This window comes from Cherax quadricarinatus, chromosome 33 (assembly GCF_038502225.1).
Source record: "Cherax quadricarinatus isolate ZL_2023a chromosome 33, ASM3850222v1, whole genome shotgun sequence".
In the NCBI taxonomy this organism is placed as follows: Eukaryota; Metazoa; Arthropoda; class Malacostraca; order Decapoda; family Parastacidae; genus Cherax; species Cherax quadricarinatus.
The window spans coordinates 24,903,160-24,930,364 of record NC_091324.1 but is presented as its reverse complement, the minus strand read 5'-3'; the positions used below and the strand labels follow the sequence as shown (position 1 = coordinate 24,930,364).

Sequence of the window (27,205 nt, the reverse complement as noted above, 5' to 3'; positions counted from 1 at the left end):
ATACTGTCTTCTACTTTAATAATAATAATAATAATAATAATAATAATAATAATAATAATCTTTACTTCTACATGTACAAGGTATACAGACCATAGCTGACATCAGTGACACTACTATATAGAAAGCCTCTTGTTATGCAGATCATTTAGGGCAAATTAGGTTAATTATGTCCCCAGGATGCGACCCACACCAGTCCACTAACATCCAGGTACCTATTTGACTGATAAGTGAACAGGGACAGCAGGTGTCTTAAGGAAACACATCCTAATGTTTCCACCCGCACCGGGGATCGACCCCCGGACCTCAGTGTGTGACCTGAGTGCGCTACCAACGGTTGCAATACGTTAGAATACGTCTTTGATAAATAAAACACATTTCCAACACTTGCGTATTTTTATTGCGTAGATGTTTCGTCTGTACGATGGGATTCATTAGTCTGATAAACGTAAATGCTGCCCTGGAAGCACTAGTATTGACGTTATCAGTAGGTCGTCTCCCTCAGTGGGAGGCAGTCAGTCTGTCAAGTCCATAAACCACTTCATGTGGTTCGCTGGTATCGTCCCGGCCCGGGTCTTGTCCAGTTGGTGACCCCGACCATAGGCAAGCGGCCAGACCTTATATACTAGAAGTGAGCGTGGGCCACGCTCACTTCTGACGTCATCTTCAACTTCTTCATTTCACCTCTAGTATATAATGTCTGGCTGCTTGCCTGTGCTTTAGGCTTGAGGGCCTGACTACCTCCCACCGACGGGTGACGGACTAATGATCACGTCATTACTACGACTGCCCCCAATGCAGCATTCACCTGTTTACGACTGAGGAAGACTCTGGAACAGGTGAAGCGTCTAGGCAATAAAGGTACTCAGGTGATGCAATTTTTTTTTGTATTTATCAACGTGTCGGTACTGCATATTACCAGTAATATCATAATTTCTTACTACAACTACTACTGCTTCTACTACTACAACTACTACTGCTTCTACTACTACTACTACTACTACTACTACTACTACTACTACTACTACTACTACTACTACTACTACTACTACTACTGCTACTGTTGCTGCTGCTGTCCTTTCTTTTTCTCACTCAGTTGGGATCTGACAATGGTCCAGGACAGAACGAAACCTCAATTAGCGTTCGTCAAATAAGTGATTTTTTTTTTTGTAAATCGTTACAACTACAGTGTGTCTTTTTGATTCTTCCACTGTCAGTTATTTATAGATCTGCAAGGTTGAGGGACTGATTATCTCAACTTCTACTGTCTCCAGTTTTAGCACCTTCAAATTAACTCTTCACTGAATCGATAAAACCATTGATTGGCGACACTGCTTCAAATAAAGACACCCTGGTGTCCCCAACGGCTCTGCGCAATAGCATCAAACCTACCGTTAACAACAGTAGCAGCGTTGACAACAGTAGCAGCGTTAACAACAGTAGCTGCGTTGACAACAGTAGCTGCGTTGACAACAGTAGCTGCGTTGACAACAGTAGCTGCGTTGACAACAGCAGCGTTAACAACAGTAGCAGCGTTAGCAACAGTAGCTGCGTTGACAACAGTAGCTGCGTTGACAACAGTAGCAGCGTTAACAACAGTAGCAGCGTTAACAGTAGCTGCGTTGACAACAGTAGCTGCGTTGACAACAGTAGCTGCGTTGAGAACAGTAGCAGTGTTAACAGTAGCAGCGTTAACAACAGTATCTGCATTAACAACAGTAGCTGAGTTAACAACAGTAGCAGCGTTAACAACAGTAGCTGCATTAACAACAGTAGATGCATTAACAACAGTAGCTGCGTTAACAACAGTAGCTGCGTTAACAACAGTAGCAGCGTTAACAACAGTAGCTGCGTTGACAACAGTAGCTGCGTTGACAGCCGTAGCTGCGTTGACAACAGTAGCTGCGTTGACAACAGTAGCTGCGTTAACAACAGTATCAGCGTTAACAACAGTAGCTGCGTTGACAACAGTAACTGGCCAACAACAACAATAGCAGCAGCACTCACACTATCACAAGCAGCAGCAGGTCCAAGGAATGCCTGCCGCGCAGGTCGCGACTTGACTGACCCTGAGCCGGATACCAGCCGATAACCGGTGGCCTTCCTGACCTGCCTGGACTGGCGAGCAAACGAGGAGCAGGATTATGAGTGTCCTGACTCATGCCTGTCCTACAGTAAGCACCATGCGTACCTTCCTGAGGTGTTGTGCTTTGCATACAAGAACAGGTGGCGCACATCCTCTTGTACTTGTGATTTATGTACGGTGTCGGGGTGGGGGGAGGACGCGTGTCCTAAACTCTCTCTCTCTCGCCTCCATAAGAGACCATCGTCCAGCCCATGACGCAACAAGCCCCGTTGTTGTGCTTGACGTCACTCCCACATTTAAAACAGCCTTGAAAACACCCAGGAAAGTCGATACTTAGCTAATGTTGTGAAGTAACGACAGCAATTGGCTGCTATGAAACCTCTATTAAGCTTTTGTAGTGATCTTATTTATTTTTTGTTTACGTCTAGGGCTGACAGTGTCAAACGTATGTGTGTGTGTGTTTGAATTAGGTGTATATAAGTAGGATATAGTGTGATACGATGATATTCTAAAGCAGGCTTGATCCCTAGCTGGAGCAGGAGAGAGCGTCTGCTTGCCACACACCGGCTCACCACAGGGCTTATCACCTTCGTCAGGAGACATTTCTCCTGACGTGTCAAATACCACAAACTTCAGTTGGTCGGTCAATAACAATCTCCCGGTGATTGCTTACCGTTCCCTAGTACGATTCTAACACAAGAGCCTGTAAAGTATTTCGTACTCTTGTAGGATTTCCGTTCTTGTCATTGTCTCGTGAACAAGTAAGACTTTCTTCTTTGTTTAGAGTCCTGAGCTTCAGTCACATGCGTAATGTTTTCTAGTTTACGAGAACTGATTCAAGAATTCAGGGCTGGACAACGACGACGGCTGGAAACATTATAACAGACATATGCACAATCTGGTGGCCATCTGGCAGCATTCCCTGAGGGTCAGCCCACACGAGAGAGACAACTGGCTGTGGTAACTGACCTCTCACTTCCCCTTGGTGAGAGGTCACTACCCTGGGGTACTCTAAGAATCCTGGAACGCCACCAGTTTTCCCTCTTCCTCCCTGAGAATGTATTCGCGTGTGTGTCTAATTATGGGCTTTTATATTCAACTCTTGGAACTGCTTCGTAACTTTGTTCACCATGATCGGTTTCTTGCGTGTTTGCATTTATTTAAAACCATTGACGGGTGTAGCCTCTACCTTATCCTCATCTCCTTCATTCCACTTCTGTTACTCCTAACACTAACCGTTGCTCTTGCCCACTCCTATCATTCCTGTCACCGTTCTTCCATCTTATGGGTCAGTCTCTAGTGAGACACCGTGTCAAAGTCCTTCATACAGCTCAAGAATAAGCAGTCGACCTATCCACTCTTTCCTGTTCAGTAGTACCAAGATAAAAAAAGAAAAATATACATAAATATAATTTCATATAAAGAAATTAATTTAGAAGCAAACATACACTAGTTTGTAATCTTTCTCCGGTTTTAAAATTATCTACAGTAGAGAGCCTCTCTCTTCTCTTTATGAATCAAGATCTCTCTAGATGCTTAACCATTCTAAGTATTTTTCCCATCACATCTACTACCACTTCCACCACCATCATTACCTCTACCACCATTACTCCACTTCCTTCTTCCCTTGTTTGTCCCGTCTCTCTGTAGTGTGCGTGTCAGTGAAGCTGGCTGGTAGTTTAAGTCCTCCTGCATATCTCATTGCTTTCATATTGACTCACGAAATCGTAATGACACGATTGCAACCAAACCACACCGCGGGTGGGGTTAAAACCCGCAAACAGAGAGTCACAAAACTCCTGACTCTCTGATCGCGGGTTCGAACCCCCACCCGTGGTATGGTTTGGGTTTTTCATATTGGTTCAACGTTTACTGTTTTCCGAGCCCCTGCTAACTGGCTAATATTTAGTAGTTTGTAAATCGTTGTTATAGATTTGCAGTGTTTAAGTTTTTTTTGTTTTTTCAGTGCCCATGGTGCTGTATTATCTGGCTCCATAATCTATTGTGCTTAGATATCTTAAATGCTAAAGCACTACTTCCTCTCTTGCTTTGATGTTTTCCTTTTTTTGTGATAGTGCATGTTAAGATGTGTTGGAACTGTCAGTTACACAGAGAGGGACAGGATTCCCTGCAAGCAGGTGTCCATTCATGTGTAAGACGAGCATGCCCTATCTTTAATCTGCAGAGAGACTCGTCTGTCATAGTGCTGATTGATGCCGTCAGTGATAGGGTTGATGGCCACCGCTGAACGAGGTATCACTTGACAAAGATCCGTGTCGGGTCATTTTGTCCTGACGAACGCAATTACAGCAACCCGAGTGGTCGCGAGCCATGATGGGGGGACGGACGGGCAAGGATGGGGCATCAACTCTCCCCACCCTACATCGTCCCCCTTCCCATAAACCCTAGCCCCTACCTACCTGGGCACCTCAGCAGGTGCGTCTGCAACACTCCACCAGGAGTAGTGGTCGTGATAGCTAGTTCCTGTTGGATCCACCCGCGGTGTTACTCCTTTTCTCTGAAGTCGCCCGCGAGAGGAATGTGTACTCACCTATTTGTACTCACCTATTTGTGGTTGCAGGGGTCGATTCTTAGCTCCTGGCCCCGCCTCTTCACCGGTTGCTACTGGGCCCTCTCTCTCCCTGCTCCATAGCTTTATCAAACCTCGTCTTAAAACTGTGTATGGTTCCTGCCTCCACTACGTCATTTTCTAGGCTATTCCACTGCCTTACAACTCTATGACTGAAGAAATACTTCCTAATATCTCTCTGACTCATTTGTGTCTTCAACTTCCAATTATGGCCTCTTGTTTCTGTGTCCCCTCCCTGGAACATCCTGTCTTTGTCCACCTTGTCTATTCCACGCAGTATTTTATATGTCGTTATCATGTCTCCCCTGACCCTCCTGTCCTCCAGTGTCGTCAGGCCGATTTCCCTTAATCTTTCTTCATAGGACATTCCCCTTAGCACTGGAACTAACCTTGTCGCAAACCTTTGTACTTTCTCTAGTTTCTTGACGTGCTTTATCAAGTGCGGGTTCCAAACAGGTGCTGCATACTCCAGTATAGGCCTGACATACACGGTGTACAGTGTCTTGAACGATTCCTTACTAAGGTATCGGAATGCTGTTCTCAGGTTTGCCAGGCGCCCATATGCTGCAGCAGTTATCTGATTGATGTGTGCTTCCGGAGACATGCTCGGTGTTATACTCACCCCAAGATCTTTCTCCTTGAGTGAGGTTTGCAGTCTTTGGCCACCTAGCCTATACTCCGTCTGTGGTCTTCTGTGCCCTTCCCCTATCTTCATGACTTTGCATTTGGCAGGATTAAATTCGAGAAGCCATTTGCTGGACCAGGTGTCCAGTCTGTCCAGGTCTCTTTGAAGTCCTGCCTGGTCCTCATCAGATTTAATTCTCCTCATTAACTTCACATCATCTGCAAACAGGGACACTTCTGAGTCTAACCCTTCCATCATGTCGTTCACATATACCAAAAATAGCACTGGTCCTAGGACCGACCCCTGTGGGACCCCGCTCGTCACGGGTGCCCACTGTGATGCATCATTACGTACCATGACTCGTTGTTGCCTCCGTGTCAGGTATTCTCTGATCCATTGCAGTGCCCTTCCTGTTATATGCGCCTGATGCTCTAGCTTCTGCACTAATCTCTTGTGAGGAACTGTGTCAAAGGTCTTCTTGCAGTCCAAGAAGATGCAATCAACCCACCCCTCTCTCTCGTGTCTTACTTCTGTTATTTTATCATAAACTCCAGAAGGTTTGTGACACAGGATTTGCCTTCCATGAATCCGTGCTGGTTGGCATTTATACTCTTGTTCCGTTCCAGGTGCTCCACCACTCTCCTCCTGATAATCTTCTCCATAATTTTGCATACTATACACGTCAATGACACAGGTCTATAGTTTAGTGCCTCTTTTCTGTCTCCTTTTTTTAAAAATGGGAACTACATTTGCCGTCTTCCATACCTCAGGTAGTTGCCCAGTTTCCAGGGACATGTTGAAGATTGTGGTAAGTGGCACGCACAACATATCTGCTCCCTCTCTAAGGACCCACGGGGAGATGTCCGGTCCCATTGCCTTTGAGGTATCGATGTCCCTTAGCAGTTTCTTCACCTCCTCCTCATCTGTATGTATGTCGTCCAACACTTGTTGGTGTATTCCTTGCTGGTGTCCCCATCTGGTCTGTCCCCCCAGAGTCCTTCCTGTCTCTACTGTAAATACTTCCTTAAATCTCGTGTTGAGCTCCTCACATACCTCTTGATCGTTTCTTGTGAGTTCTCCACCTTCTTTCCTCAGCCTTATCACCTGGTCCTTGACTGTTGTCTTCCTCCTAATGTGGCTATACAGCAGTTTCGGGTCAGATTTGACTTTCGATGCTATGTCGTTTTCATACTGTCGCTGGGCCTCCCTCCTTATCTGTGCATACTCGTTTCTGGCTCTTCTACTAATCTCCTTGTTTTCCTGGGTCCTATGCCTCCTGTACCTTTTCCATTCTCTGTTGCACTTAGTTTTTGCCTCCTTACACCTTCGGGTAAACCAAGGACTCGTTTTGGTCTTCCTATTATTTCTGTTTCCCTTGGGAACAAAACTTTCCTCTGCCTCCTTGCACTTTATTGCCACATATTCCATCATCTCGTTTACTGATTTTCCTACCATTTCTCTGTCCCACTGAACCTCCTGCAGGAAGTTTCTCATACCTGTGTAGTCCCCCCTTTTATAGTTTGGCCTGTCCCCTTCAGTTCCTGTTACCTTCTCCACTTGTAACTCTACTATATAATCAAAACTCAGAACCACGTGATCGCTAGCTCCAAGGGGCCTCTCGTAAGTGATGTCCTCAATGTCTGAACTGCTCAGGGTGAACACAAGATCCAGTCTTGCTGGCTCATCCTCCCCTCTTTCTCTGGTTGTGTCCCTGACATGTTGATGCATGAGGTTTTCAAGTACCACATCCATCATCTTGACTCTCCATGTTTCGGGACCCCCATGTGGCTCCAGGTTTTCCCAGTCGATCTCCCTGTGGTTGAAATCGTGTGCGTGTGTGCGTGCGTATGCGTGTGTGTGTGTGTGCGTGTGTGTGTGTGCGTGTGTGTGTGTGCGTGTGTGTGTGTGCGTGTGTGTGTGTGCGTGTGTGTGTGTGTGTGTGTGTGTGTGTGTGTGTGTGTGTGTGTGTGTGTGTGTGTGTGTGTGTGTGTGTGCGGCGTTTGCGCGTTAATCTACTGATACTCGCCTATATATGCCTGCAGAGGTTAGATTTCAGCTCGACACCTGCAAGACCAACGAGATCTTGTAGCGGTTATGAAAAGACCTCGTGAGTACTCATTTGTAGTTGCAGAGATTGATTCATAGCTCCTGGCCCCGCCTCTTCGCTAGTCGCTACTAGATCGTGTGTGTGTGTGTGTGTGTGCACTTAGCTCAGTCTCTTTACCGGCCGTGACCTGGTGTACTCATGCTCACCTCGTGGGCTTATCCTGTTCATTATTAAGGCTGTACTCACCTAGTTGTACTCATCTAGTTGAGGTTGCAGGGGTCGAGTCCAAGCTCCTGGCCCCGCCTCTTCACTGGTCGCTACTAGGTCACTCTCCCTGAACCGTGAGCTTTATCATACCTCTGCTTAAAGCTGTATATGGACCCTGCCTCCACTACATCGCTTCCTGTGTGTGTGTGTGTGTGTGTGTGTGTGTATATACTTTATCTCCACCACTTCTTCATCCAGATTATTCCTCCTTCTGACCACTTTAAGACTAAAACAATGGATTTATGGACATTCCTGTGGCTCATTGTGCCTCTGGTTTCTAATTATTCTCCATGTTCCAGTTTCCTTCTTATTTTACTTGATCTTCCTCCAATTTCGTCAGAGTCAATTCTTTCAGTCTCGCATAGTTCATTTGGCCTCAGCCGGGAATCCCTGTAGTTTTCCTCGTTTTATGACTTACTTTTAAGAGTCGTGAGTTCCACTGTGGTACAGCATACTCCAATGTCGCTGATTTGTCATAGGACTGCACACGGTACATCACTTGTATAAAATCCTACACTCCTTCGGGAGCCATTGCCGGGTCACCACATGGAGAAGACCCGGGCAGGACCCGTCCTAGCACACCTATTCCAACCTGAGCCTTTTGATTTGAGTCGAATATACACAAATAAGACTTCGCTGGGGGTTTCTGAAAGCAGGTATTAGGTTCAGCTACAGTGTATATATCACAGATGTTATTGGTTTATGCAGTGACGCAGGAAGTATATTTAGACGGTATACTTAGTAAGTGGTGCTGGATGAATAAGATACATATCAAACATTTTTCCGAAACGTTTCTTCTGCGCTGCAGGCTTCCTCAGTCGAATGTGAGTGACTAACATGCTGGCATCAGTTAAAAAATAGAGACTGGAGGTGTTCATCCCATTTTACATGAGGGACTGAACACCTCAAACAAGACTGAGAGGACCGAACATCTCAAATCTCAACTGTTTCGGAACTGAAGATACCCGAGTGTTGAACATGTCTTATTTATGAACCTCTCGGTACTATATACCATTATTATTTAAATAGGAAAAGGATTTTAGGACTGTAGAAGGCTTCATTACACCTCAAAACACAAACCACAGTACCTTTCCTAACCCCAATATCTAAGTTTCCTAACACAACTCTTCATGAACCGCAACTCAAGGATGTTGTGCAATCTGCAACACCCATTGATAACCGTAATAACTTTGCTGACTCTTGATAATCTGCTTGACTCATGATAGCCTGCCTGGCCCCTCGAGAACCTGCTTGATCAACCACTATGTTCCATGACCTTTCCCGGTGTTGTCATGAGTGGCTGTGGTCGGTGCTGGTGTTGTCATGAGTGGCTCTGGTCGGTGCTGGTGTTGTCATGAGTGGCTCTGGTCGGTGCTGGTGTTGTCATGATTGGCTCTGGTCGGTGCTGGTGTTGTCATGAGTGGCTCTTGTCGGCGCTGGTGTTGTCATAAGTGGCTCTGGTCGGTGCTGGTGTTGTCATGAGTGGCTCTGGTCGGTGCTGGTGTTGTCATGAGTGGCTCTGGTCGGTGCTGGTGTTGTCATGAGTGGCTCTGGTCGGTGCTGGTGTTGTCATGAGTGGCTCTGGTCGGTGCTGGTGTTGTCATGAGTGGCTCTGGTCGGTGCTGGTGTTGTCATGAGTGGCTCTGGTCGGTGCTGGTGTTGTCATGAGTGGCTCTGGTAGATGCTGGTGTTGTCATGAGTGGCTCTGGTCGGTGCTGGTGTTGTCATGAATGGCTCTGGTCGGTGCTGGTGTTGTCATGAGTGGCTCTGGTCGGCGCTGGTGTTGTCATGATTGGCTCTGGTCGGTGCTGGTGTTGTCATGAGTGGCGCTTGTCGGCGCTGGTGTTGTCATAAGTGGCTCTGGTCGGTGCTGGTGTTGTCATGAGTGGCTCTGGTCGGTGCTGGTGTTGTCATGAGTGGCTCTGGTCGGTGCTGGTGTTGTCATGATTGGCTCTTGTCGGCGCTGGTGTTGTCATAAGTGGCTCTGGTCGGTGCTGGTGTTGTCATGAGTGGCTCTGGTCGGTGCTGGTGTTGTCATGAGTGGCTCTTGTCGGCGCTGGTGTTGTCATAAGTGGCTCTGGTCGGTGCTGGTGTTGTCATGAGTGGCTCTGGTCGGTGCTGGTGTTGTCATAAGTGGCTCTGGTCGGTGCTGGTGTTGTCATGAGTGGCTCTGGTAGATGCTGGTGTTGTCATGAGTGGCTCTGGTCGGTGCTGGTGTTGTCATGAGTGGCTCTGGTCGGTGCTGGTGTTGTCATGAGTGGCTCTGGTCGGTGCTGGTGTTGTCATGAGTGGCTCTTGTCGGCGCTGGTGTTGTCATAAGTGGCTCTGGTCGGTGCTGGTGTTGTCATGAGTGGCTCTGGTCGGTGCTGGTGTTGTCATAAGTGGCTCTGGTCGGTGCTGGTGTTGTCATGAGTGGCTCTGGTAGATGCTGGTGTTGTCATGAGTGGCTCTTGTCGGCGCTGGTGTTGTCATAAGTGGCTCTGGTCGGTGCTGGTGTTGTCATGAGTGGCTCTGGTCGGTGCTGGTGTTGTCATGAGTGGCTCTGGTCGGTGCTGGTGTTGTCATGATTGGCTCTTGTCGGCGCTGGTGTTGTCATAAGTGGCTCTGGTCGGTGCTGGTGTTGTCATGAGTGGCTCTGGTCGGTGCTGGTGTTGTCATGAGTGGCTCTTGTCGGCGCTGGTGTTGTCATAAGTGGCTCTGGTCGGTGCTGGTGTTGTCATGAGTGGCTCTGGTCGGTGCTGGTGTTGTCATAAGTGGCTCTGGTCGGTGCTGGTGTTGTCATGAGTGGCTCTGGCAGATGCTGGTGTTGTCATGAGTGGCTCTGGTCGGTGCTGGTGTTGTCATGAGTGGCTCTGGTCGGTGCTGGTGTTGTCATGAGTGGCTCTGGTAGATGCTGGTGTTGTCATGAGTGGCTCTGGTAGATGCTGGTGTTGTCATGAGTGGCTCTGGTCGGTGCTGGTGTTGTCATGAGTGGCTCTGGTCGGTGCTGGTGTTGTCATGAGTGGCTCTGGTAGATGCTGGTGTTGTCATGAGTGGCTCTGGTAGATGCTGGTGTTGTCATGAGTGGCTCTGGTCGGTGCTGGTGTTGTCATGAGTGGCTCTGGTCGGTGCTGGTGTTGTCATGAGTGGCTCTGGTCGGTGCTGGTGTTGTCATGAGTGGCTCTGGTCGGTGCTGGTGTTGTCATGAGTGGCTCTGGTAGATGCTGGTGTTGTCATGAGTGGCTCTGGTCGGTGCTGGTGTTGTCATGAGTGGCTCTGGTCGGTGCTGGTGTTGTCATGAGTGGCTCTGGTAGATGCTGGTGTTGTCATGAGTGGCTCTGGTAGATGCTGGTGTTGTCATGAGTGGCTCTGGTCGGTGCTGGTGTTGTCATGAGTGGCTCTGGTCGGTGCTGGTGTTGTCATGAGTGGCTCTGGTCGGTGCTGGTGTTGTCATGAGTGGCTCTGGTCGGTGCTGGTGTTGTCATGAGTGGCTCTGGTAGATGCTGGTGTTGTCATGAGTGGCTCTGGTCGGTGCTGGTGTTGTCATGAGTGGCTCTGGTCGGTGCTGGTGTTGTCATGAGTGGCTCTGGTCGGTGCTGGTGTTGTCATGAGTGGCTCTGGTCGGTGCTGGCTTAACCACCACTTAACAAATTCTTGCGTTCTTCACATTGTAACTTCTACTTTCACGCGTATAACGTTTGACATGAAAACACTGGCGTTGGATCAGTGGTTAATGATTGAGCAGCTCTCTTGCTTAGTTCTCTTTCTCCCTCTCTCCGTCGGGCGTGCATGCGTACGGGGGAGGAGGCAGTGTATAAAGAGGGATAAACTAGAGCTCTAGGGCCACCTCCGCTGGATCAACAGTCAACGTAAAAGTCTTGAGTAATAACACGAAAAAATATGTATTAATGCACGGATAATCGGGGAATACAGCGAGGGTATGCCTGGATAAGGCATACACAAAAATACATCCTTAAAAGCAAGTAGTCTACGATTTAGCTGTATAATACAGTAGATGTTGTATTGTTTTCAGTAATTAATTGGCTCCTCTGTATTATAAAGCTTCAAGTTAGATATAGTTAGAACGAAAGTAGAGTTAAAAACTCAAGTGTGTGTGTGGTAGAGTGTGAGTGTATAGTCGTGGGTGTCTGCTGGGATTAACTCTGCTAACACTTTTCTGTCACTAAAGGGGGAAAAACATCTAGATTTATTTCGTTCACTGTGTGATCCGAGGAAGGTGTCCCCCATATCCGACAAACTCACCGCACTCTGCCCTAAATACACACACACACACACACACACACACACACACACACACACACACACATCAGTGAAGAGGCGGGGCCAGGAGCTGAGTCTCGACCCCTGCAACCACAATTAGGTGAGTACAATTAGGTGAGTACACACACACACACACACACACAGTGGGATATACGTTTTTAATGCTGATCAGGAAAGTTATTAACAAGTTATCATATAGAAACAATTTTTTTTATTTCATATATTGTAAGTTTCAAGCCAATTGGTAGAGGCATTCTAGTTACCACACGGAAAGCAATATGCCTATAAGTTTATTGAAATTTGCACACTAATCTTTTACATAGCCCAATGTCAATGCGAGTCTTCCTCTGAGCACAGTACACCAGCACTAAGTTACAAGCCTCTCGCACGATGCATTCCCGTCATTCCACACAAAGGTATATCCCATATTTTTTTTTTAAATACAGTTGGCAGATTGGTAATAATTCGAACTTTCTTTTAAGATGAATATACTTCTGATAAAAGTTTGAAGCAGATCATAAGTCGCACTCAGCTCACACATTGAGGTCCGTGGTTCGATCCCCGGTACGGGTGGAAACATTAGGACGTGTTTTCTTAACATACCTGCTGACCCTGTTCACCCATCAGTAAAATAGGTACCTGGGTGTTAGTCGACTGGTGTGGGTCGCATCCTGGGGACAAAATTGACCTAATTTGCGGGAATTGCTCTACAAAACAAGGGTCTTTCTATATAGCAGTATGTCATTGATGTCAGCTGTGGTCTGTATACCTTGTACATGTACTTGTAGAAATCAAGATGATTATTATTATTATTATTATTATTATTATTATTATTATTATTATTATTATTATTATTATTATTAAGGAACGCCATGAAAACCACTGTGTTACTTGCATGTGCACAAGTAGCAAATTGTTACCTAAATATCCAAATATCAATACGAATCTTCCCTTAAGTAACATGCGCCAGCCCTTGAAGTTTCAAGCCAATCAGATTAGTCGTTCTGAAACCGTCGTACAGAAGCCGTGGCAGAAGAAAAAAAATAAATTAAAACTGTATCAGAGTTTATGACCGGTTCTCCAATAAAGCAGTGCAAAAAATTATTTAACGGCTCAATTAACTTTAAAAGCGCTATAAAGAGACCACGTTTTCAGTATTGTTCTGTTGTTGAAAGTTATATTCTATTACAAATTCTCTACAGTCATGTAAGAATTTTTATGAAGAAACTGATACTTGTATACCTCGTACGAGCTGCCAGACGGACAAATTGACTTTGATGGGATGAGGGTACCCAACTTATCACATAAACACTATTATATATATATATATATATATATATATATATATATATATATATATATATATATATATATATATATATATATATTCCTCATTTCTATAATAAAGAGGTAAAGTGACACCTACCCAGCACAAGATTAACCCCAAGCCTTTTTTTTTTTTAATTAGAATGAATCAGCATTTACCAATTGAAGTCACTCAGAAGCCTTCACTAGTTACTACGGATAAATCAATTTAATAATAATTCGCTAATGAAAACTTACACAACCCACCGTCACTGAAAGTTTAAAGACGACCGAAAGAAGTATGCTCTGGTTATCACGCTGAAAGCATTACTCTCTTCTTTTTCTTCAACTGTGTTAAGAATGTATCAATTTTGAAAGCAAATAGTTTAAATTTATAATGAGTTTCTTGTATCAAGATACTTCAGCCTTTCAAGGCTAAATCTGTTACATAGAGGCATTCTTAAATTACCTCAAGGAACGCTTAACAATTCAGTATAGATTTTAGAAAACCGCCACCCACACACTCTAATAACATTCCGAACTTTGAAGATTGAGACACTTATGCAACATATGGGAATCTTTTTAAGGAAACGTTTCGCCACACAGTGGCTTCATCAGTCCAATACAGAGCAGAAAGGAGTAAGGAGAGGTGGAGTTTGAGGTAATCAGTCCCTCAGTCTGGAATCAATGTGTTCAGTGCATCACTCTTGTAGAAAGTGCAGTACAGGGCCAGAGAAGTGGTTTATATGCTGCAGTTAGGTGAGTGGAAGCAAGAGGAGGCTGGATCACAGTGGAACCATCCACTAGTGTAAGTAGGTCTTCGTCCATTATTATTATATTCAAGGGGGAAGCGCTAAACCCGGAGGATTATACAGCGCCTGGGGGGCAGGATGTGGAAGGCATTCAGGCTTAATTCGGAGAACTGGAGCACAGATCCCATTCCCTAAATCAAGAGCCCCTCACCAACATCAAGGAACCTTTCTTGAGGGGAGGTTCCTTGATGTTGGTGAGGGTCTTCGTCCAAAGGTTGGACAAGTATTGAAGAATTCCTTGTATCAAGATCCCATGAGGTTGCAGTGTCTGACAGATGTGATAAATAGTTTTCAAAACCGACAAATTATCGGTTTTGAAAACTATTTATCAAATCCGAACGTTAAGCTGTGTAGGACACATTTGTCCCGACGCAGAACAGTAATAATACCAACCTTCCTCTAAATAAAATAACCAAATGTTGAAAGTTTGAAACTATTTAGAAGAGGCGTTCTCAAGTTAATGTACAGAAACCTCAGAGAAACTTGAGTGGGAGCAAAATATTGAGATACACTGGTAAAAAACGAAGATACAACCACAAAGTCAACACAGTGAGGCCAGAGCGACAGTGTAGAGAGAGAGAGAGAGAGAGAGAGATAGCAGCTGCATTCCACACGTCTAAGAACAAGAAATCCTTAAAAATGTGTCGAGATTTGAAACAGGATTTAAAAAAAAAAATGATAGTTTTATAACAGCATGTAACATTAGTGTTACGAGGTAACTAGTCTAGATATAGAGACGTCGAGTCGAGTGGAGCCAGATACTACACGTAAGTAAGGTGACCTCCAGTAAATGCTCCAGTGGAGCTTGTGTACTTACCAGGCTGATCCTCCTCGCTCCACCTACCCGTCAGTCGCCTCACACACGAAGGTTGAGAGTAGCTGCTTCAGGAAATCCCCACCATCACTACCGGCCTGCCTGCCCCACCCAGAACCTGATTTAGATTCTTGGGTCCGTCCTTGTCCCGTAGCTTAGTACTCTTTTTCAAGAAGTTCTGGGCCGCATCCGGAAGCTCGCTAGGTTTCCCCACTCGAAAGTCCATTTCGAAGTCACCTAAATCAACCTTAAAAACTGAGGTTAAAGGTAGTGAGGCAACTTCTGGGTGAATAAAGCGTAATGTGTTTGTAAAAATATGACTGATGAAACACGGGATGAAGTAGAATTTTATGCAAGTACAAAGTTAGGTAGGAACAAAATCAAGATGATGAAGGTGAAGCGATGTGTGTACTCAGTAAACCACCGAGGCTGAAGTTAATGCTTCTGTGGTGGGGTCAGGAAGACCTTGCTAATTAAACACGCATGAACAAGCCAAGTTAAAAAAAGAAAAAAGGCTTCATATAACTGATCATTATAGCTTGTTCACTCGTGGAAAAGCAGCTTTTTTTTTTTACATAATGTGCATGTTCCACGCTGCATTATCCTAAGACCCCGACACAGCTGCCTACGACAGCAGCCACATTTAAAGCCAGATTACTCCAACTTTTTTTTCCTCCCCTCCTCCCCCTCGCTGGATAATGAACCTAAACTGGATCTGGATCCGGGTTGGTTTTCCAAACGGGAGATGATTTGACTGGCTAAATGACAAGAGATCCGCACCAAATTTGCGGGTGAGAATTGTCCGCCATCCAGAGGATCACCTTGACTTGTTAATGCTACTACATTTTACCACATGTGGTTTTTCCCACATTAGTTCTCGCTTTATCTTATCCTAGCTTACACGATATTCCGCAATGTTGACGTTTGTGATGATGTATTGCATATCTATGATATATATATATATATATATATATATATATATATATATATATATATATATATATATATATATATATATATATATATATATATATATATATATATAATTTATTATATAATCCCTGACCTAAACCTAAATATATATATATACTAGGCTTGATATTGTAACTTTCTGGCGAGTGTAATATGCTTCTTGCCGCACTTTCCTCAATATGTAATTTGGCTAACGTGTGTGTATTTGCAGGAGTGTGGTGGGGGGTCGGTGGAGCACCTGCTGCGCTCCCTGCAGGAGACCATGCAAGGGGGACACAGATCGTCCCAGTTTTCTGAGTTGCTCAAGAACTTCAAAAGTTTCTCGTGCACCACGCGACAGGACGGAGTCTACCCCGACCTTGCATCCAGTTGTGCCCTCTATTACAGGTGAGATTATTGCCATCAGTGTGGCTCCCTCTACTAACGATGACAACATTATCATATGTTACCTATTGTATATTAGCACAGTAATTTCTCTCACTGCTTCAGTTGAAATATTGCCTGTTGCTACTACATTTGAGTATATTATGTAGTTGCTGTCACTGCCGGAGATGAGGTCATTACCACCTGTTGCTACCAAAGTTGGGCTCAGTATTTGATGTCACTGCCGGAGATGAGGTCATTACCACCTATTGCTACCAAAGTTGGGCTCAGTATTTGATGTCACTGCCGGAGATGAGGTCATTACCACCTGTTGCCACAACAAAGTGGTTTAATAATTTCTGTCATTGCTAGAGTTGAGATTATTACGTAGTACCAACACTAAACTGAAGTTATTTTTTTCGTGTCACTACACATGAAATTATGTCTTCCACTATTATATTACATTATTCTTATGCTTCAATTTATCTCCCATGAGAATAAAACTACATTTAGAGGTGTTAAATATTCTGTGTTCATCTCGGTATTCGTGAAAATTTCATTGATCACAACATTGTTGATTATTAAGGGTATATATTCAATATTTACTCCAGTGAGCAGTCGTAGCAATACTTATGTTATTATAGTTTAAAATTATGATAATTCACGTGCCATAGTAATTCTTCCAAGTGAACCCTTGTGATAATCCCTGTAACCAGACCTTCATCCTTCAAGGGGTAAGGGTTGGATGGGTGCCTTGATGCCGGTGAAGGGCTCTTGATCAAGGGAATTGGAGTTACCCTCCCTAAGGATCAAGCCTGGTTTCCTCTCATTTCTCCAGGCGCTGTTATTCCCTGGATATTCCCCTAGTTAGAGTGGCTGCGGGAGGAGCGCTTCCGTCGAAATTCTTATTGACACGCTTACACCCTTCGGGTTTATCGCTTCGACATGAATTAATGAGGACGTTGTATTGCAGGTGTCTGGACGGAGCGGTATACTCCTACTCCTGCCCCCCAGGTGAACTACTGGACTATGGGAGCGATGAGTGTCGACCCTCAGGGGAGGTAACCTGCCCTCCCCTGCCACCTACCTCGCCTCCCTGTCACAACCAGACCAACGGATATTACCCAGACTACACGCACGGCTGCAGGGCCTACTACAGGTGAGCTCCTGTGGCAAATATCATCACCCCCTCTGTGTGTGTATGCTCACCTATTTGTGGTTGCAAGGGTCGAGCCGCAGTTGCTGTATGTGTGTGTGTGCGTGCGCGCATGCGCGCTGAAATTTCTTAATGAACGAATGTAATAATTCACTAGAGTAATCAAAATTCGAACCAGAGGTCTGCAGTTACTAGTCCGTCGCCTTTAATTCAACTGCACCACAGAAGGTCATGAATCCTGGGCATGTTGGTGATAGCCACTAACTGCGACCCAATCACAAGGTTGCATGGAGAAGCCAGCAGTGAGGAACTTACTGTAGCTAAACTGCTCACAGTCGTATATGTAGCATGTTATCCGCATCTAAACACACAATTATAAAAGAGATAATTTCCAGAGACATGCATCGAAATGGCTTCTAGAATTAGGAAGTCATTACGAAGAGTGAAAACACTGGAAGACACGTAGTTCATAGAAGACTACTGGAAGTAGATGGGACGACTCAGTGGAATAAAGTACATAAGACCATAAGAAAGAAGGAACACTGTAGCAGGCCTACTGGCTCATGCTAAGCTATAACATACAACAAAACAAAATAAATGTGCATAGAGTGTAGTAGAAGAGGTAGACAGAGGTTGATCTATGACGAGGTGGATCGAGAGGTACAGAGGTTGATTTACGACGAGATAGATCGAGAGGGCTCTTTGTTGACATAGCACATGACCACCAGCATGGGTCCACTCTTATCAGTAATGACACTATAACGTAGTAGTAGTAGTAACATATAGTACAGATGGCGTGTCATGCCCCCGATCTAATCATGGTGATATTACAGGTGCAACAACGGTAGTCTATCGGGACGATGGTGGTGTGAGGATGGGGCAGTGTGGGACTCGTCCACGGGATCCTGCGGCAAAGGTCCTAGCTTGGTGTGCTCACCGCCCTCTTGCTGGGGGCTCCCAGATGGCCCACATCCTGCACCTGCGTCCTCCTGCACCTCCTACTTCACTTGCAGCGACGGCGTCAGGACCGATCATGTCTGCCCCTACAGCAACATATTCGACTACTCCCTCAAGGTCAGTCGTCGGCAAACTATGTTCATTTATTGGCAGTGCCATCCTATTTACTTCACACTTTATGGAACATAAAGTGTGGAACATAAAGAGGTAATCTATATTCTTAGTGAATAATATTTACATCTGAGGCAGCAGTTCTGCTGTTGAAGTATCCGGACCTTCCTCTCCCTCTCCAATTCCTCATCCCCTTCTACTCTTTCCTTCCCTTCCATCCTATTAGCCTTTAATAGTAGGACTGTGAGGCGTGACACCTGTGAATATATTCTGTTACATAATTTACATGGTATATACACCTAGAGGTAGATATTTTTCAGTGTATATACGCTTGAGATTTACCTTAATTCTTCTTTTATAAATTTAAGTATTATTGATGTTATTGCATAAATGAATTGATGTCTTAATGACCCGCGTGCACTAGTCTATAAACCTACCGGGAACGCTAACAAACTAACAAACGTGCAGGAAACACTAACAAAGTACCTAATGGGCAGGGAACGCTAACACTAACTTGCTCAAAGGTTGGAAGAATGTTAGGAAATAAGGCTTTACGCTGCTATTGTCTTGCTGCAGCCATTTATCCACACGTGAAAACACTGTTGTAGGTGTATAAGGAAGGTGGAGTGATGGTGAGTAGCAGCACAGGAAGAGGGAGGAAGGTGGAGTGATGGTGAGTAGCAGCACAGGAAGAGGGAGGAAGGTGGAGTGATGGAGAGTAGCAGCACAGGAAGAGGGAGGAAGGTGGAGTGATGGAGAGTAGCAGCACAGGAAGAGGGAGGAAGGTGGAGTGATGGTGAGTAGCAGCACAGGAAGAGGGAGGAAGGTGGAGTGATGGTGAGTAGCAGCACAGGAAGAGGGAGGAAGGTGGAGTGATGGAGAGTAGCAGCACAGGAAGAGGGAGGAAGGTGGAGTGATGGTGAGTAGCAGCACAGGAAGAGGGAGGAAGGTGGAGTGATGGTGAGTAGCAGCACAGGAAGAGGGAGGAAGGTGGAGTGATGGTGAGTAGCAGCACAGGAAGAGGGAGGAAGGTGGAGTGATGGAGAGTAGCAGCACAGGAAGAGGGAGGAAGGTGGAGTGATGGTGAGTAGCAGCACGGGAAGAGGGAGGAAGGTGGAGTGATGGAGAGTAGCAGCACAGGAAGAGGGAGGAAGGTGGAGTGATGGAGAGTAGCAGCACAGGAAGAGGGAGGAAGGTGGAGTGATGGAGAGTAGCAGCACAGGAAGAGGGAGGAAGATGGAGTGATGGAGAGTAGCAGCACGGGAAGAGGGAGGAAGAAGTATGAAGATGTATTGGCGAAGCCTCAGGGATTGAGTGATTCGATTATTAAGATTTTATAAGCATTAAAACCAAGGTTTTATTCAGCGCTCTTAAAAAAACAAAAGTTTTTCACATGATCAATTTGCTGCTGTCGTGACCAAGTTGTTGCTATCGTTACTAGTGCGCAACATTCATTACTAACTTGCTAGTAATGCAACCAGTATACTACAAGATTTACCGCGAAAGCCATAAGTCTCATTCCATAGCCAGTATTCCATAATTCTCACCAAATCATAGGCTAAAAGTCACATTGCCTCATTAGTAATGTATGCAACGACTTGGGGAGATATGAGATAATTAAGTTTGCTCAGAGAAAACGAAGGGAAAAATACATCTTAGATGAAGAATGGTTTTACCATAGCGTCAACAGGAAGGAAGTGTTACGCAACTGAGAGACGAAATATAAGTTATTGATTTCTTCCATAGTATTAGTTTTCGCTATTACTTTTAGAATCATTGTAAATTATAAATTAATATAAACTTGCAAGGCTCTGTGTTTTTTACGCTGTTACGAAGTAGCTGTAACTTGTGTTGTATCTGAGAATATTTCTTTGTTGCAGCGGTGTGTAGCAAGCACGTCGTCAGTGTGTTACGAACAGGCTTGTGAGGGGCGTGTCAATGGTCTCCATGCTTCCCTACACGCCCCCTGCCACTCCTACTTTCGCTGCTTCAATGGTGCCCTTGTCAAGCTGGAGGAGTGTCCTCGACACCAAATCTTCGACGGTCGCCGCTGTGTCTCCGCGCATAATTTCTCCTGCTGGGGGGAAGGCCGCGGAACCTGCGAGGGACGAGATGACGGGTTTCACGTAGCCTCCGACTCTGACTGTCGTGGCTTCTTCTTATGTCGTCATCAGCAATTCATTCGTGCCTTCATATGTTCACCTGGGCTTGTTTTCAATGGCCGAGAATGTGTCGACGACCAGAATATCATCTGTACCTTACGGCCGCGCCTCCCAGACTGCTCCACTAAGATAGACGGATATTATACCGTTGAGAAAACTAGTTGCAAAACATTTTTCTACTGTCGAGGAGGCAGTAAGCTCAGCGAGCACACGTGTCCTGGAAGCCACGTGTTCAACGGTGATCAGTGTGTAGACCCCATGCTTTACCCTTGTCCTGGGCGACCAGGTCCCCACCTTCCTAGTAACTTCACCAACAGGGTAGCTCGCTCTCCAGGCACCCACGACACTGACTGCAGCTCACGCCCTAACGGCTACTACCTGGATGTTACTTCACACTGCACACGCTTCTTCTACTGCCGTGAGGGGACAAAGGAATCTACGAAATTATGTCCTCCTCAGCAGAAGTTTAATGGTATGCGCTGTGTACCAGAGAATTACTACACCTGTCCAGTGATTGCTGACGCGACAGACTGCCTCTTACGAGGTGATGGAGTGTACCAGGACCTGCAAGACTCTTGCAATTCTTACTATGAATGCATTTCTGGAGTAAAAATGCACTACATATGTCCCGATGGCCAACTACACGATGGGCAGGTGTGTCGGGAAGCCTCGCAGGTGTACTGTCCGGCCTCCACGCTGTGTTATTCCCGCAGCGATGGAAATTTCGTGGACACTGATCGAGGGTGCCAGGGTCACTTCCTCTGCCAGAACGAGACACTAATGTGGTACCGTGCGTGTGGCGCAGGTGAGGTGTACAACGGACGAATGTGTATGCCCAGTTTTTTCTACACCTGTCCCTCCAGTGTCAACACAGCTTGTGTGGCTAAGGTTGACGGCATCTATCAAGACCTGTCAACTGGGTAAGTAATACTAGTTACAGAGTTTGACTTATGCCTCTCATGATTTCTTTTCAGTGTGAATTAACAGAGTTTTATAAAATAGCTGCAAATGGTTGCCACTGATGGAAATAAGCAAATAAGTGATAGTTTTGAAAAGTTCAAGAGAAACAATCACATGGAGGTCAGCAGTTTATTCGTCAGTCTCTTAAAATTACGTTCAGTGTGCGAGTTATTTAAATCAGTTGGACGAGTGTGCAATTTTATTTAAAGTCGGACATGATCAAATTCATCTATATCTTGAAGAGTAACTTTACATTGCACTTAATCCTTCACTGCAATTCTTGCAATCTAATTTCGAATCTCTGCAACAGGTGCCGACAGTATTATACATGCAGTGGCGGGGTGCAGGTGCAGAGGCAAGAATGTCCTCCAAGGATGGTGTTCAACGGAGTGACTTGCGTCAGACAAGAAACCTACATGTGCAGCAGTGACGGCACTAAGCAGCAGTGCCCCTACCACCAGAGAGGCGTCTTCCAGGACATCCATTCAGGCTGCAAGAGGTACGATACTTGTCCAGTGTTGAAGATGTTACCCTCATTATCAACAGTTCTGTAGGCGGCTACGTCAGAAATATTTCCTTTAGTTTAATATGTACTAATTCGTCTCTATTCATTCGAAATGCTGAGGTTACTAAAAAGCACTTCTTTGGTTCGTGTCTGGCATATATGCTGCCCTAGTTGTTTTCTTGGTGCGTGCTTATGGTGATATACTCGCTATTACACCAACTCCTAAATCATTCTTCTTCTTTTTGACTCAGTATTTTTCATTGTAAGATTGTATTCAGTGTCTGTTCCCTTTCCTTCACCTCATATGCATAACTTTATTCTTGTGATTGAATTCCTATAACCATTTATCTAACCACTCCTGTAGACTGTCCAGGTTTCCCTGGAGTCTCCTCTCCTTCCGTTCGTTTACGTCTCACCATTTTTTCATCATATATGTATGTGTATATAATATATATATATATATATATATATATATATATATATATATATATATATATATATATATATATATGTCGTGCCGAATATGTAAAACTGGTCAGTTAGCAAGAACTCATTTAAAATTAAGCCCTTTCTAAAATTTTCTCTTATACGTTTAAAGATATATTTTTTCATTAATGTTGATGTAAAAACTTATAATTTTGCACCAAAAGGAACTTAGAAAACTTACCTAACCTTATTATAACAAGAACAATTTATTTTAGCCTAACCCAACTAAATATATTTTAGATTTGTTTACAATAATTTAATACTAAACAATCACAGTGAAATATATTTTTTTCGTTAGGTTCAGAATGATTTTGGCGAAATTATTGCATACGCAAATTTTCACTTCTCCTATATGGCAAGATGAGCGTTGCTATTTAAGCCAAGATCTCAAGTTCTGCCTATTCGGCACGACATATATATATATATATATATATATATATATATATATATATATATATATATATATATATATCTATATATATATATATATATATATATATATATATATATATATATATATATATGCAATAAGATCACAGTAAACAGGTGATTTCAAAATATGCAAAACAACCACTCTGAAAGAATAGAGAAATTCCAAGCGCTTTCGTGACTACTCACATTATCAAGGAACTATGAAAGCGCTTGGAATTTCTCTATTCTTTCAGAGTGGTTGTTTTGTATATATATATATATATATATATATATATATATATATATATATATATATATATATATATATATATATATATATATATATATATTTATTTATTTATTTATTTATTTATTTATTAACACATCGGTTGATTCCCACCAAGGCAGGGTGGCCCGAAAAAGAAAAAAAATCATCATCATTCACTCCATCACTGTCTTGCCAGAGGGTGCTTTACACTACAGTTATAAAACTACAACATTAACACTCCTCCTTCAGGGTGCAGACACTGTACTTCCCATCTCCAGGACTCAAGTCCAGCCTGCCAGTTTGTCTTTTCCTCATTTCGTTTATTATCTTTCTTCCTGTTCATTTATATACTCTACTCTCCTCAGAGTCCATTCCTCCTCAGCTTCTTCCAGTGTTCCCTCCATCAGATACTCAAATCTCAGCACTGTACATGTTAAAACTTTATTTAAGGAGAAAAACTAAACTCATAATAATGCACCTTAATAACGCTCCTTAATAATACCCCTTAGTAATGCACCTTAATAATGGAAACTGGATGGAGAAAGCAGGTCAGAAGAAAGGAGATTGGACGTAATTAAAAAAAAAAATTGTCACTAAATCGAAACGGAGGGCGAGAGAGAGAGGCAGGTTGAATGTTAATGAAGAGGGCTGGTGAGGCTACGTTAAGCTGGCGTGAAGATGTGTATATTGCCAGACTGCGTGAGGAGGAAAGATGGAAATTCCAGAGGGAACGAAAAACGGTGGGACAGGGGGGTTGGGGGATGGTAGGGAGTAGGGAAGGGAGCAAAGGAGTGGGCAGTGGTGGTTGTGGATGATGGTGGTGGCTGGAATGCAAAGGTGTTAAGGGGAAAGGATGAGGGTGCTGGTAGTAGTTACAGGTTTCTATTTCTGTTCAGTCTGATATTTTCACTTATAAAGAAGAAAAAGGCATAATACCGTGACTGAAATACACAAATAGCCCTCACGTGGAAGAGAGAAGCTTACGATGACGTTCGGTCCGTCTTGGACCTCACTCTTTTCTGTTAGTGGGACTTTGTAAATGGTCCAAGTCGGACCGAAAAGTCCTCGTAAGCTCCTGTCTCCTATGTGCGGGCTATTCGTGTATTCACTTGCCTTATTTTCGGCGTATGAGAGGATAAAGAAGGCAGCATTAATCCTTGTGTCATATTTTGAACACGCACTTATGCATATTTTATAAATCACTAAATGTATTCAAATTTTTAACAGGTACTACTACTGCTACGACGGCCAGAAGTTGGTTCATCACTGTCCACAAGACAAAGTGTTCAATGGGCAGACATGCGTTGTCAAAAGCCAGTACACGTGCCCAGAGCCACCGACCATCAGTGTAGACGAGTGTCACCACAGTGACGGCTACTACCCTGACCTCAACACTTACTGTCAAGGCTTTTACTATTGCAGTTCGGGACGTCGTATTAACTTCAAATGTCCTAACGGGAAGGTCTTCAATGGTGACTCTTGTGTCTCGAAGGATCAGTTTACATGTCCAGGGAGTTCCCCCTGTAAAGAAATGAACAATGGCTTCTACCAAGATATCATATCCAGCTGCCGTAAATACTTTTATTGTAACGAAGGTCTGAAGTATGAGTATGAGTGTGGGAGTGGGCAGGTACACGACGGTAGGAGCTGCGTGCCTTCCTCCACCTACACCTGCCCAACCTCCACTCATGATCGTGACTGTGTGGGCAAAAAAACTGGTCATTATCCCGATCCAAGCTCTGCGTGTCAGAAATATTTTGTCTGTAAAGATGGTATAAAGTTACAAACATTATCTTGTCCCGTGAACCAACTCTTCAATGGCAATCTCTGCGTCCCTCTGTATAGTCATTCCTGTTCCAATCATTCGAAAAGAACCAACGATCAGCCAAATAGAAATATTCCATTAAGGTATTTGCTAGAAGAGGGTGAAGTAAGCAGCAGTACTATTTTAGATACTTCCAACTCATTTTCTTTGAATTTATTCTCGGAACCAAAGGCGCCTGTTAAGTATTTTGATCATAATGACAGTCATGAGCTGACGGATGAAAGTATTGATAATTTAGTGTTGATTAAATACGCAAGAGAGTCAGTAGGAAATACTGCATGTTTAAATCTTCCGTCTGGAAGCTATACAAGTATAGCTTCTCGGTGTCAGCAGTATCTAGAGTGTGGGAAACATTCCAAGTGGTCGGTGTGCCCATCACACTTGCTCTTCAGCCCTGTCAGCAAGACATGTGAGCAGCAGAGTCACATGATGTGCCCCGCCCACAACCCCTGCCAGCACCTTCGTGATGGCGTTCACGGCGACGTCAACAGCCAGTGTAGAGTCTTCTATACCTGTCTTAACCATCGTATGCACTTGGTATCAATGTGTCCCGAGGGTCAAGCCTTCAACCAGGCTGGTGGAGAGTGCCAGGCAGCGAGTCAAGTGGTGTGTGGTGGGGAGACTTCACTGACTGTTACGTAGCCCTACTACTGTCACTCCACTCACCCCCATCACACATCCATTTATCGTTCTGCACATCCTCAGGCGTTCTCTTCTTGCCAATTCAATACGTCACCTCCGTTTCATTGTACCGAAGAGTTTGCTTTCACTGTTAGTCGTTTAGGATCGTAGCGTGTGTTCTGGTGAAGGTGTGACGCCGCAGCCGTGGCTTAACCTTACCTGGGCAAGTTATGCTGATGGTGAGGGGCCAGGGCGTTAATACCAGACTGATGTCAGGTCAGGTAGTGGCAGCTCTGCTCGCATCAGCTGGGGGTGATAACCAAGTCATGAGCCCCAGACTGATGTCGGGTTAGATGGTGGCAGCTGTGATGGCATGAGTTGTGGTGAGCGCCCTGGCAGGCCCGGCAGGTAGGCACGTCATGACCATGGCAGTAGCCAGCATGTTAGAAACGTTTGTATAGTACAAGCTAAACTTGTAGGCAGTTTTCTGCCCAGCTACACCCTTTATATTGTAATGATAATTACTATTTGTACTTTCTGTGAAAGACTGCTATTGATATTTCGTGTTTACTAATAGTGTTACAGGTCAAATATATTTTTCCATATTATGTACGACCATAAACCAAAATATACATTGTGGTTGATTTGTATATGTAAATTGTATCGTGTATGTGGTCATCGTTTTAATATTTATTCTATTCGTGACATATTAAGTGTTTCATTTTCCCCTTCCTCCTCCACTACGAACATACACTTCACCCAAGTCACTTTCTCAGGGTGAGTATCGTCTTAATAAAGAAATGTTTGCAATTGGTCTTGGACTGTGTAAATACGACTTTTATATAAACCTTCAAGAGCAGAAAGACACAATACCTTGACTGTAACAATACACAAATAACCCGCACATAGGAGAGAGATGCTTACGACGACGTTTCGGTCCGACTTGGACCATTTACAAAGTCACAACACCCACTTTCAAAGCAAACTGGTTGTCGAATCAAATTGCGTATCTGAGTTCTGCTCTGCTCAAGAACACCAGGTTCTGCTCTGCTCAAGAACACCAGGTTCTGCTCTGCTCAAGAACACCAGGTTCTGCTCTGCTCAAGAACACCAGGTTCTGCTCTGCTCAAGAACACCAGGTTCTGCTCTGCTCAAGAACACCAGGTTCTGCTCTGCTCAAGAACACCAGGTTCTCCTCTGCTCATGAACACCAGGTTCTGCTCTGCTCAAGAACACCAGGTTCTGCTCTGCTCAAGAACACCAGGTTCTGCTCCGCTCAAGAACACCAGGTTCTGCTCTGCTCGAGAACACCAGGTTCTGCTCTGCTCAAGAACACCAGGTTCTGCTCCGCTCAAGAACACCAGGTTCTGCTCTGCTCGAGAACACCAGGCTCTGCTCTGCTCAAGAACACCAGGTTCTGCTCTGCTCGAGAACACCAGGTTCTGCTCTGCTCGAGAACACCAGGTTCTGCTCTGCTCAAGAACACCAGGTTCTAGTGCACTCTTAACGACGTGACATACACACTGTACATGACCTACACTAATGAGTATTGCAACAGGTGTGTCTTTACGGTCAAGGACGTACACACAGCACGGTGACCGTACA

General features: G+C 44.6%; 1 protein-coding gene across 4 annotated transcripts in view; it reads left to right on the top strand.

The window, feature by feature from the left end:
• Positions 1-26,307, top strand: part of LOC128693955 (uncharacterized) — a 123,070-nt gene extending 96,763 nt beyond the window's left edge. For all 4 annotated transcript variants that reach the window (XM_053783885.2, XM_070090935.1, XM_070090933.1 and 1 more), the window contains 6 exons: positions 15,987-16,162; positions 17,112-17,297; positions 18,128-18,368; positions 20,243-21,444; positions 21,795-21,983; positions 24,382-26,307. In XM_053783885.2, the coding sequence (XP_053639860.2) occupies positions 15,987-16,162; positions 17,112-17,297; positions 18,128-18,368; positions 20,243-21,444; positions 21,795-21,983; positions 24,382-25,621 (3,234 nt within the window). In that variant the 3' untranslated portion in view covers positions 25,622-26,307. The remainder of the gene's footprint in view (positions 1-15,986; positions 16,163-17,111; positions 17,298-18,127; positions 18,369-20,242; positions 21,445-21,794; positions 21,984-24,381) is intronic.
• The last annotated feature ends 898 nt before the right edge of the window (positions 26,308-27,205 follow it).